The sequence below is a fragment of the Schistocerca piceifrons genome, chromosome 10 (genome assembly GCF_021461385.2).
Source record: "Schistocerca piceifrons isolate TAMUIC-IGC-003096 chromosome 10, iqSchPice1.1, whole genome shotgun sequence".
In the NCBI taxonomy this organism is placed as follows: Eukaryota; Metazoa; Arthropoda; class Insecta; order Orthoptera; family Acrididae; genus Schistocerca; species Schistocerca piceifrons.
Genome location: NC_060147.1, coordinates 137,804,156 through 137,817,526, shown reverse-complemented (window position 1 = coordinate 137,817,526; position 13,371 = coordinate 137,804,156). Strand labels below are relative to the sequence as shown.

The 13,371-nt window shown below is 44.5% G+C and overlaps 1 protein-coding gene across 1 annotated transcript in view; it reads left to right on the top strand.

The window, feature by feature from the left end:
* LOC124718869 (UDP-glucosyltransferase 2-like) overlaps positions 1-13,371 on the top strand; it is a 95,512-nt gene that overhangs the window by 60,800 nt on the left and 21,341 nt on the right. The window contains exon 2 of the mRNA XM_047244502.1: positions 5,731-5,977. Within this exon, the coding sequence (XP_047100458.1) occupies positions 5,731-5,977 (247 nt within the window). The remainder of the gene's footprint in view (positions 1-5,730; positions 5,978-13,371) is intronic.

The following is a 13,371-nucleotide window of genomic DNA, read 5'->3' as shown; positions in this document are numbered from 1 at the left end:
TTTCTGGACTTCTCCCTGGGTGTTGTTATGTAATGTTTTGATCTCGTCCTGAATGTCATTACGCAATGTTTGTACGTCCACTTGTACCTTGTCAATGCCTGTTCTCAATTGATTGTAACCTGTTAGTAAGTTTCCTATCACTTCTCGAGATTCTTTTGCCTCGTCTTTCAATATGACTTAGGTGTAACTGAATTTTTTTTTTGTTCTTTAATCTCACACATTTGTCTCATGATTTCTGCATTCTGAATTTGAATTTGGTTCGCTATGTCTTCTTTTTGCCTTGTCATGCTTTCCGTAATTTGTTGTAATAATTCTGCCAGATTGGTGTGTCCTATTGCGTTTTCTTCCGACGTCCTACGCTCTGTGTTTTCGCCCAAGTGTTGGTTCGCAACCGATTGCATTGAACTGTGCTGTGACACGTTTCTGCTCGCATTCCTTGTACTCTGTGGTGAGGGAGCTCTGATTACTTGTACTATGGGTTCTACGTATTCAAGACGCAAGTTAGAATCCTCATCGACTCTTTCTCTACATTCCTGCTCCTCTGTCGTATGCTGACTTATGTTCTCTGTGCCTTGACGTACATTATCCTCTTTATGGTGCGTTATATGTCCTATTTCTCGCGATACTGCATCGTCTGTTGTACTGTCCTCTATTCTCTGTCCATTTTCATGCTGGGTCTCTACCTCAATTCGGTCAAGGTCTCGATCTGCCATTGCTAATCTTTCCGAATCCCTTATTTTCTGTTTTAAAAGCAATTCACGCGCCCTACTTCGAGTCAACGTGCGATCATACGATCTCACGCGTTTCATAAACTTTTTGCTCACACGACTTGACAATCAATTCACTTACTTGTTGGGTCAGAACCAACTTGTCAACGATGTATCCGCCACCTGTGCGCTTGCATTGAGGAGAAAACTTAATTCTAACAATTTTTAAAATTCATAACTTATTTATGCTATTGTCTCTGCTAGAATGTCTCACTATCGCTGCAAGTACTGTTTCAACTATTTATGCCTTTCAAAAGAAAATTTTTTTTTATTACGAAAATTTTTTAACAGGATATTTTTCTGACCTAGTTAGGCATGTGGTCGACCTTCAATCATGGTATTCTACCATCCCGGCAGGGTCGCCATTTTCTAACATTCTGCGTAGTGTCTGTTTGTTCTATGTCGTGTCTCCCCACCACTTTCGCGCAACAATGCTCTGAGCGTGTTTTTCAGGGAATTGACTAGTTTGAACCTGGGACCTGTTGCTGGTAAGGAGACGTCAGACCACACATGACATGTAGAGTTCAGAAGAGTTCAGTGAGACTAGTGATGATATAACCAAATACTTAATGATTTCAGTGTCAGCTCCACTGCGCTCCCTGTAAAAGAATCTTAATACTAACTAAATTTAGTGGAAGGGGTTCAAGGCTTTCCTATTTTTAGTTAGCTGGTAAAATAACGTCGAAAAGCAGTTAAGTTTACCATTGGAAATTTTATTCTACTCACAAAACATTGTTTATAAATTGCACTATTGATAAAAGGAAATTTTTTAATACAGGATGGTAAAAACCAACTGCGTTCAACAAAAATGTGAACGAATATTCCCTGAATGGGTTTCCAAGTTCTACAATGGATCGAAGGATGACCTATGCCATATCACATCTATAACCTAGGTTTAAATTAAGTTTCACAAAAGAGAAAACTATCAAAATGGTCTACAGTGACCCTCAATTATCTTTAATTACTTATATAACTTGTCGTAAATTACAGTGGCTGATGTGGTTTCTCAATAACTATATAACAGAAAAATCGTCACGTTTCAGATTTTTACTTCAAGTAGCAAATGTGAACACCATGAGCTTTAATTGACGATCGACACTAGTATTACGCAAAAAGGGGATGTAACAGATGAGACTTCTGCAGTTCTGAGTGAAGCTTTATGCGCTGTTATGCGGCATCGCGTGCGTTCATTACCTTGTCGGTGTTCGTCAGGGGGCGGCAGGCAGCACAGCTCCGCTCACCTCGCCGTCTCGGAAGCAATTCTCTCCTAACTTCTCCTTACTACAATTTACTGAAGTTGGTTTAAAAAAAAACTATTTGGCTGTGTTTTCATTTGATCAATCAGGGTCTCAATGTTAACCTTAAGCTCCGCCTACAAAATTTGTCTATCCAATGAGAAACGTTATACTTTTCGTGGTGGGGCAATGTTTTTAAAGTTTGCAACGTAACAGAGACGCGAAAAAGTCTCACGCTAAAACTTGCAGCTGCCTTTTAGTGTTATCGTAAGATCTATACTGTTCTTCTGCTTTTAACATGGGCTGGGGGGTGGTCCTAGCGGTTAGCTGCCGACGTGGGTGTCCGTCCGTCCCTTATCGTAGGGCCTTCCAGCTTAACACGGCTCTGCTCTCGGCTTCTGTTCTCGTTTCTCCCCTCGGAACTGCGTCTGTCTCACGGTGGGAAGGTATGACATGCATTCAGGCATTCTTGTGTTAGTATGTGGTATTCCATTTGCTCACTTGTTACTCGTATTACTTTGGTTAATTTAATGTCACGATTTATTCGGAGCTATGTGACATGCTACTGGATTTGCTTATCATGTCAGGGTTTTCATGGAAGGTGTTGGATTTGCCTGACACCTTACAAGCGGCGCTAACCAACGACCTTCTTCTCCAACCAGTATGTCTCGCTGAAAAACAACAGAGGAAGAATGTTATCCAATATGATTTGATGAAATTCCTTCTAGTGACAACAGAGTTGACCGTGATGCAATTCATGACAGTGATCGACATTCCCTTTCGTCGAGAGGTGTAAAAAAGTTTGTAGGCCCCGAAAATAGTTTCAGTGGCTGCTGCTTCATCCTCTGTATACAAAAATAATCATCTCAGATCGATGCACACAAACCATACGTAGACGAAAGTATTCGCCACGAAAGCAGTAAACATCAGGCTATTATCTCACCATCTAGAAGATATGAAATTTGCTGTTCAAGAAAGACCCTTGTGTGAACTATGTGAACATTTTCAGTGTGCAGTGCACCTTCCTGCCTGAGAGCAGATAAGAACAGTTTCAAGAGATACCACGAAAATTAAAAGAAAGTTCTACCACAGTTCAACCACCAACTATCGTATGCTGTAATGAGGTGATGTTTAGCTGCGGTGACTACATCTAATGCTTAGACCTTTTCTGTTGTTAAGGCGAATTTTTACAAACCCACTGTAGAAAACGTTTCACAATAATAAAACTGAAGTATAACAAGTGGATCAAATTTGAAATATGTAAATTACTCTTCATGCATCTGTAGGTTTTATTTTTATGGCGTTTACCTGCTCCTCAAAGAGTTAAGATCTGTTTTTATCGGGAATTGATGTCGATGACAGACAAAAATCGTCGAGATTATCGATTCGCGGGGTTGGTGTTCTACCTGTGTACACAGAAGCGCCAAAGAAACTGGTATAGTATGCGTATTGAAATACAGAGATATGTAAACAGGCAGAATACGGCGTTGCGGTAGGCAACACCTGTATAAGGCAAGAAGTGTCTGGCGCAGTTGTTAGATAGGTTAGTGCTGCTACAATGGCAGGTTAACAAGATTCAAGTAGGGTGACCGGACGTCCGGATTAATCTGGACATGTCCTCCTTTTTAGTTCTTTGTCCGGGGCCCGGGCGGATTTTTCCAGTGTCCGGGTTTTTCGCAAAGTTGAGCGTAATACAGTTAAATTTACAATTCGTCCCGTTCTTTTCTTAAGTACTTTAACTATTGGCACAGCCTTCGTGATAAACTCGCACGAAGGCGGTGTTAGTAGGCGGCACCAGCATCGTCCATGTTATCGTCGATCTACCTACAAGCGAATGCAAATATCGATTATTTAAAATTTTCGTTTCGTATCTTCACTTTGTAGTGGCTTGGTTTCCTGTAGTGCATTTGTGATTTGTGAGTGTAATTTTTAACCGAGTGAGTTACGTAAAATATTTGGCTATGCCTAAACGAAAGTGTACATTTTCTAATGTCCTTTCCTGCAAATATCCGGCTTGAAGAAAGGGAGAAATGAATTTGGAACGTAGCCTACGTCTCAGTGGCCAATAAAGGTAAGAAATAACTCGACTGATTGTCATGGTTTTATTTCATCGTTTCATACTCATTCAATTTATTTGTATTCAGAAGGTTAAAGTGCAGTTTACATGTCGTCAGCTGCTGCTTGAATTGTAGATGTTGGTAGCGATGCGTCGAATGAAGGGAGGTGAATGGTCTTACGTTTTTCGCTTTGTAAACAATTCCGTGTTGTTGACATAACAAAGCAATTGACGCCACACTGTCACCACAATCATTGTTTTAATTTTTTTTATATTGTTCAGTTAACCACCACCTGACCATCAGTAACAATTAACTACTAGTTTTACCGGTAATTCCCGGCAGTCACGTGACTTGTCCAAAGCTGACGGGTGGTATCCTCATCTGCAGTTGACCCGTTTGATGTGTCCTCTTTTTTCTTCTTTTGCCGTCCTTTTTGAAGGTGTTTGTCCTCCTTTTTAAACAGTTGCATCTGGTCACCCTAGATTCAAGTGAGTTTGAAAGTGATCTTATAGTCAGTTCACGAGGGATAGAACACAGATCTCCGAGGTAGCGATCAAGTGTGAATTCTCCCGTACGACCATATCACGAGTTTACTGTGAATATCAGGGATCCGGTAAAACATCAAATCTCCGACATCGCTACGGCTGGAAAAAGATCCTGCAAGAAAGGGACCAACGACGGCTGAAGAGAAACGTTAAACGTTACAGGTGTGCAACCCTTCCGCAAATCGCTGCAGATTACAATGCTGGGCCATCAACAAGTGTCAGCGTGCGAACCATTCGACGGAAAATCATTGACATGGCCTATTGGAGCCGAAGGCCCACTCGTGTACCTTCGATGACTGCACGGCGCACAAATTTGCTCCTCGCCTGGGCCCGTCAACACCGACATTTGGCTGTTGATGACGGGAAACATGTTGCATGGTCGGACGAGTCTCGTTTCAAATTGTATTGAGCGGATAGGCGTATACGAGTATGCAGACTACTTCACGAATCCTGCATGTCAGCAGGGGACTGTTCAAATTGGTGGAGGCTCTGTAACGGAGTGGGGAGTGTTCAGTTGGAGTGATATGGGACCCGTGATACCTCTAGATACGACTCTGACAGGTGACACGTATGTAAGCGTCCTGTCTGATCACATGCGTCCGTTCATGTCCACTGTGCATTCCGACGGACTCGGGCAATTCCAGCAGGACAATGCGATGCGCCACAAGTCCAGAAGTGCTATACAGTGGCTGCACGAACACTATTCTGAGTTTAAACACTTCCGATGGCCACCACTCTCTCCAAACAGGGACATTATTGAGCACATCTGGGATGTCTTGCAACGTGCTCTTCAGAAGAGATCTCCACCCCCTCTTACGGATTTATGGGCAGCCCTGCAGGATTTATGGTGTCCATTCCCTCCAGCACTACTTCAGACATTAGTCGAGTCCATACCATGTCATGTTGTAGGACTTCTGCGTGCCCGCGGAGCCGCTACACGATGTTAGGTAGGTGTACCAATTTCTTTGGCTCTTCAGTGTATAACGCATAATCGTTAAGATGGCAAGTTAGTATAGAATCCACGATGCGCGAGTCCTTCTTGCACTTAGGCTGATTTTGTCTTTTTTTGTTGTTTCTTGTACCGAGTTGCTGACCGAGGAGTGTTGACGCGTGGTCGGTGTTGCAGACGTCGGCTGTGGCGCTGGCGGTGTGGGCGGCGGCGGCGTGGTGCTGCGGGTGGCTCCCCGCCGCCAGGGGTGCCAACATCCTGGCCGTGTTCCCGATGGAGGGCCGCAGCCACTGGATCGTGAACCGCGAGCTGCTGGTGGAGCTGGCGCGCCGCGGCCACAACCTGACCGTGCTGACGCCCTTCCACGAGCCGGGCGACCCCTGGGAGCTCGTCAAGCCCACCGCGCAGCTGGCGGGCAGCCGCAGTGAGTCCGCTCGCTGTCGTTTCTGTTAATCTTACTTTTCGCTAACTGGGATTTTCGGTTACGATGTGTCACACGAGAACGAAGTCTTTCGCGACGGCACTGTTGTACATGTATACAGGGTGGTCCACTGATCGTGACCGGGCCAAATATCTCACGAAATAAGCATCAAACGAAAAAACTGCAAAGAACGAAACTCGTCTAGCTTGAAGGAGGAAACCAGATGGCGCTATGGTTGGCCCGCTACACGGCGCTGCCATAGGTCAAACGGATATCAACTGCGTTTTTTTAAATAGGAACTCCCAATTTGTATTACATATTCGTGTAGTACGTAAAGAAATATGATAGTTTTAGTTGGACCACTTTTTTCACTTCGTAATAGATGGCGCCGTAATAGTCACAAACGTATACGTATGTGGTATCACGTAACATTTCGCCAGTGCGGACGGTATTTGCTTCGTGATACATTACCCGTGTTAAAATCGACCGTTTACCAATTGCGGAAAAGGTCGATATCGTGTTGATGTATGGCTATTGTGATCAAAATGCCCAACGGGCCTGTGCTATGTATGCTGCTCGGTATCCTGGACGACATCATCCAAGTGTCTGAACCGTTCGCCGGACAGTTACGTTATTTAAGGAAACAGGAAGTGTTCAGACACATGTGAAACGTCAACCACGACCTGCAACAAATGATGATGCCCAAGTAGGTGTTTTAGCTGCTGACACGGCTAATCCACAGATCAGTAGCAGACATATTGCGCGAGAATCGGGAATCTCAAAAACGTCGGTGTTGAGAATGCTGCATCAACATCGATTGTACCCGTACCATATTTATATGCACCAGGAATTGCATGGCGACGACTTTGAAAGTCGTGTACAGTTCTGCCACTGGGCGCAAGAGAAATTACGGGACGATGACACATATTTTGCACGCGTTCTATTTAGCGACGAAGCGTCATTCACCAACATCGGTAACGTAGACCGGCATAATATGCACTATTAGGCACGATGGCTGCGGCAAGTGGTACATCAGTGACCTTGGCGGGTTAAAGTATGGTGCGGCATTATGAGAGGAAGGATAATTGGCCCCCATCTTATCGACGGCAATCTAAATGGTGCAATGTATGCTGATTTCCTACGTAATGTTCTACCGATGTTACTACAAGATGTTTCACCGTATGACAGAATGGCGATGTACTTCCAACATGACGGATGTCCGGCACATAGCTCGCGTGCGATTGGAGCGGTACTGAATAACACAGGGGTTCCCAACAATATTTTTTCGAGGACCACTCATCGAGCATGATTGGTACCTTTTTAACCAACGGTCCATTTTTAACTACCCGAACTGTAGCTTCCGCGAAAAACAACGCTTTACAAACACTACTGTTTTAATACAGAATATTGAATATGTAAACAAGACGGTCTGTGAATGCAGTGGCAATAAATTAACAATGGCCGATTGTCGTCTGAAATGCGAGTTTCTGTGTAAAGTGACTGTCAGTTGTCAGCTGCAAAGAGACAGCGCGTGCAGTTTAACGGCATACAGCAAAACTATTTGCCTCTATCTAATTCTAGTTTTGCACTAGAGTGTGCTAGTGTCAGTTGGCTCTAGGAAGACGCTAGACGCAAAAGTTAGCGTTCGCTAAAGCTCTGCTCATGCAGGAAGCGGCCAAAACAAAAAATCTCTTATCATACGAAATATATTTAATATATTTTTCATTCTAATAGCATCTTGCGGACCCCTCTGGCATAGCTCGCGGACCCCTGGGGGTCCGCGGACCACCTGTTGGGAACCACTGTAGTAGGATATTTCATGACAGGTGGATTGGTCGTCGAAGCACCATCCCGTTCACCGGATTTGACGTCCCCGGATTTCTTTCTGTGGGGAAAGTTGAAGGACATTTGCTATCGTGACCCACCGACAACGGGTAACATTCGTCAGCGCATTGTCAATGCATGTGCGAACATTGCGGAAGGCGAACTACTCGCAGTTGAGAGGAATGTCGTTACACGTACTGCCAAATGCACTGAGGTTGACGGACATCATTTTGAGCATTTATTGCATTTATGTGGTATTTACAGGTAATCACGGTGTAACAGCATGCGTTCTCAGAAATGACAAGTTCAGAAAGGTACATGTATCACATTGGAACAACCGAAATAAAATGTTCAAACGTACCTACTATCTGTAGTTTAATTTAAGAAACCTACCTCTTATCAACTGTTCGTCTAAAATTGTGAGCCATATGTTTGTGACTATTACAGCGCCATTTATCACAGAGCGAAAAAAGTGGTCCAACTAAAACATTCACATTTCTTTACGTAGTACAAGAATATGTAATAAAAAATGTGGGTTACTATTTTAAAAAACGCAGTTGATATCCGTTTGACCTAGGGCAGCACCATCTAGCGGGCCAACCATAGCGCCATCTGGTTTCCCCCTTCAAGCTAGACAAGTTTCGTTCCCTTTATTTTTATTTCGTTTGACGCTTATTTCGTGAGACGTTTGTCCCGGTCACGATGTTGTATACGGCCTTCCGCCGCATCACTTCAGGGTTTTAAACTCGAGCTTCTGACGATTTCCACCATTGTCTTCGTCAGGAGCAACAGACTCGCAGACGTGACACACGTGCAGGCCATGCACGGTCGATGCAGGTTAAGCAGAGCCTGCTGTTCCTATTTCGGTGAATCGTAGTGTATTCGTTTTCTTCTCTTTTCGGCCCGTCTTCTCGGTTGTCAGTCGGCTGTATTCTTCTCCTCTCGCTGCCGGCTTATCATTCCAGGCGTAGGTCAGGCCATCAGGTAGCCGGGCGATAATGAAGTTGGTTTCCCAGTCCACTGACCAGCATGTTTCTGGATGTCCTCGCCGACGCGTAGAACCTCGTCGGAAGCGTCGGGATTCCCACGATGGCCGGCCGGTGTGGCCGAGCGGTTCTAGGCGCTTCAGTCCGGAACCGCGCGACTGCTACGGTCGCAGATTAGAATCCTGCCTCGGGCATGGATGTCCTTAGGTTAGTTAGGTTTAAGTAGTTCTAAATTCTAGGCGACTGATGACCGCAGCATAGTGCTCAGAGCCTTTTGAACCATTTATTTCCCGCGATGTCTTGGAGCTGCCTCGTGTCCTCGGCAGATGGTGCGCCAGCCGGAAGGCTTTATTCTGCACTCTCTGCAGTGTCTGCAGACGGGTTTCTGCCGCGTTTCCCCACACCACGGCCTCTTATTCGAGCACCGGCCAGACGAGTGCTACGTACAGCGAGATGCCGCACAGGGTGGGCAGAGTATTTGTGGGGCCGAGCAGAGGATCTTTCCGAGCGCTCGGCCTCTCAGCCCCTGGATGCGTGGTCCCCAGGTGAGGCACCGGTCCGAGGTGACGCAGAGGTATTTTCCAGTGCGAGGCCACGGAGTGGGGGCCCCCACGATCCGCACTTGCTGCAGCGCACCGAGAATGCGGCTGCGCGTAAACACCACAGCCAGGCTCATCCCAGGATTGAACTCGAGCCGCCATTTGGTAGCCCACGCTCTGATCTCGTCGCAGGCGGCTGCGCACCAGCTGCGCGCTCATACTGCGCGTGTAGAGCGCGGACTGGCAAAATTGCTGCTGTGGTGGCCTTATATAGCCCAAGGACGGCTTCCGATTGGTAGCAGTTGCGTCATACTGTCTGAGATGGTGTCAACGTCTACGCTGGTGGCGCCACAGCCTTGTATCTGCTACACGAGAATAGTACATGATTCACATTCCGTCTTCATTGAAAAAATCACATGACAGAGATTCCTTCCGCCCTTTGCAGAACAGACGGGTTGGGAATTTGGCAAGATTTAAGGGCACGAGAGTATTAGTTGCTGTGATTCATTTGCTCCTTTCCAATCACTAAACCAAGGGGATAACGCTACTTTTAGTGGCAGCTGGTCGTACTGTACTCTTTTTGCTGTCTTGGTCGAATCCCAATGCGCCTACCAGTCGTTTCTCGCTTTCTCACTGTCTGTGCCCTGCTTTTCTTGATAAGGAAGTCTATTATTTAGGATTTCACCTCAGTTCATTGTTCACTTGGCTGTCTATTATATAATTATGATAGATACCACTGTGCCCTCTAATCCACAGGATATTTGTAACTATTCCTGATTGCTTATCTATAACGATTTCTTTAATAGTGTTCATAATTATAGACGATTCACTTCCGTTCCATTTTGGTTTCATAAGACTCTTTACCCCCCCCCCCCCATGAACCATGGACCTTGCCGTTGGTGGGGAGGCTTGCGTGCCTCAGCGATACAGATAGCCGTACCGTAGGTGCAACCACAACGGAGGGGTATCTGTTGAGAGGCCAGACAAACGTGTGGTTCCTGAAGAGGGGCAGCAGCCTTTTCAGTAGTTGCAAGGGCAACAGTCTGGATGATTGACTGATCTGGCCTTGTAACAATAACCAAAACGGCCTTGCTGTGCTGGTACTGCGAACGGCTGAAAGCAAGGGGAAACTACAGCCGTAATTTTTCCCGAGGGCATGCAGCTTTACTGTATGATTACATGATGATGGCGTCCTCTTGGGTAAAATATTCCGGAGGTAAAATAGTCCCCCATTCGGATCTCCGGGCGGGGACTACTCAAGAGGATGTCGTTATCAGGAGAAAGAAAACTGGCGTTCTACGGATCGGAGCGTGGAATGTCAGATCCCTTAATCGGGCAGGTAGGTTAGAAAATTTAAAAAGGGAAATGGATAGGTTGAAGTTAGATATAGTGGGAATTAGTGAAGTTCGGTGGCAGGAGGAACAAGACTTCTGGTCAGGTGACTACAGGGTTATAAACACAAAATCAAATAGGGGTAATGCAGGAGTAGGTTTAATAATGAATAGGAAAATAGGAATGCGGGTAAGCTACTACAAACAGCATAGTGAACACATTATTGTGGCCAAGATAGATACGAAGCCCACGCCTACTACAGTAGTACAAGTTTATATGCCAACTAGCTCTGCAGATGACGAAGAAATTGAAGAAATGTATGATGAAATAAAAGAAATTATTCAGATTGTGAAGGGAGACGAAAATTTAATAGTCATGGGTGACTGGAATTCGAGTGTAGGAAAAGGGAGAGAAGGAAACATAGTAGGTGAATATGGATTGGGGGACAGAAATGAAAGAGCAAGCCGCCTCGTCGAATTTTGCACAGAGCACAACATAATCATAACTAACACTTAGTTTAAGAATCATGAAAGAAGGTTGTATACATGGAAGAACCCTGGAGATACTAAAAGGTATCAGATAGATTATATAATGGTAAGACAGAGATTTAGGAACCAGGTTTTAAATTGTAAGACATTTCCAGGGGCAGATGTGGACTCTGACCACAATCTATTGGTTATGACCTGTAGATTAAAACTGAAGAAACTGCAAAAAGGTGGGAATTTAAGGAGATGGGACCTGGATAAACTGAAAGAACCAGAGGTTGTACAGAGATTCAGGGAGAGCATCAGGGAACAATTGACAGGAATGGGGGGAAAGAAATACAGTAGAAGAAGAATGGGTAGCTTTGAGGGATGAAGTAGTGAAGGCAGCAGAGGATCAAGTAGGTAAAAAGACGAGGGCTAGTAGAAATCCTTGGGTAACAGAAGAAATATTGAATTTAATTGATGAAAGGAGAAAATATAAAAATGCAGTAAATGAAGCAGGCAAAAAGGAATACAAACGTCTCAAAAATGAGATCGTCAGGAAGTGCAAAATGGCTAAGCAGGGATGGCTAGAGGACAAATGTAAGGATGTAGAGGCCTATCTCACTAGGGGTAAGATAGATACCGCCTACAGGAAAATTAAAGAGACCTTTGGAAATAAGAGAACGACTTGTATGAATATCAAGAGCTCAGATGGAAACCCAGTTCTAAGCAAAGAAGGGAAAGCAGAAAGGTGGAAGGAGTATATAGAGGGTCTATACAAGGGCGATGTACTTGAGGACAATATTATGGAAATGGAAGAGGATGTAGATGAAGATGAAATGGGAGATATGATACTGCGTGAAGAGTTTGACAGAGCACTGAAAGACCTGAGTCGAAACAAGGCCCCCGGAGTAGACAACATTCCATTGGAACTACTGACGGCCGTGGGAGAGCCAGTCCTGACAAAACTCTACCATCTGGCGAGCAAGATGTATGAAACAGGCGAAATACCATCAGACTTCAAGAAGAATATAATAATTCCAATCCCAAAGAAAGCAGGTGTTGACAGATGTGAAAATTACCGAACTATCAGCTTAATAAGTCACAGCTGCAAAATACTAACACGAATTCTTTACAGACGAATGGAAAAACTAGTAGAAGCCAACCTCGGGGAAGATCAGTTTGGATTCCGTAGAAACACTGGAACACGTGAGGCAATACTGACCTTACGACTTATCTTAGAAGAAAGATTAAGGAAAGGCAAACCTACGTTTCTAGCATTTGTAGACTTAGAGAAAGCTTTTGACAATGTTGACTGGAATACTCTCTTTCAAATTCTAAAGGTGGCAGGGGTAAAATACAGGGAGCGAGAAGCTATTTACAATTTGTACAGAAACCAGATGGCAGTTATAAGAGTCGAGGGACATGAAAGGGAAGCAGTGGTTGGGAAGGGAGTAAGACAGGGTTGTAGCCTCTCCCCGATGTTGTTCAATCTGTATATTGAGCAAGCAGTAAAGGAAACAAAAGAAAAATTCGGAGTAGGTATTAAAATTCATGGAGAAGAAATAAAAACTTTGAGGTTCGCCGATGACATTGTAATTCTGTCAGAGACAGCAAAGGACTTGGAAGAGCAGTTGAATGGAATGGACAGTGTCTTGAAAGGAGGATATAAGATGAACATCAACAAAAGCAAAACGAGAATAATGGAATGTAGTCTAATTAAGTCGGGTGATGCTGAGGGAATTAGATTAGGAAATGAGGCACTTAAAGTAGTAAAGGAGTTTTGCTATTTGGGGAGCAAAATAACTGATGATGATCGAAGTAGAGAGGATATAAAATGTAGGCTGGCAATGGCAAGGAAAGCGTTTCTGAAGAAGAGAAATTTGTTAACATCCAGTATTGATTTAAGTGTCAGGAAGTCATTTCTGAAAGTATTCGTATGGAGTGTAGCCATGTATGGAAGTGAAACATGGACGATAAATAGTTTGGACAAGAAGAGAATAGAAGCTTTCGAAATGTGGTGCTACAGAAGAATGCTGAAGATTAGATGGGTAGATCACATAACTAATGAGGAGGTATTGCATAGGATTGGGGAGGAGAGAAGTTTGTGGCACAACTTGACCAGAAGAAGGGATCGGTTGGTAGGACATGTTCTGAGGCATCAAGGGATCACCAATTTAGTATTGGAGGGCAGCGTGGAGGGTAAAAATCGTAGAGGGAGACCAAGAGATGAATACACTAAGCAGATT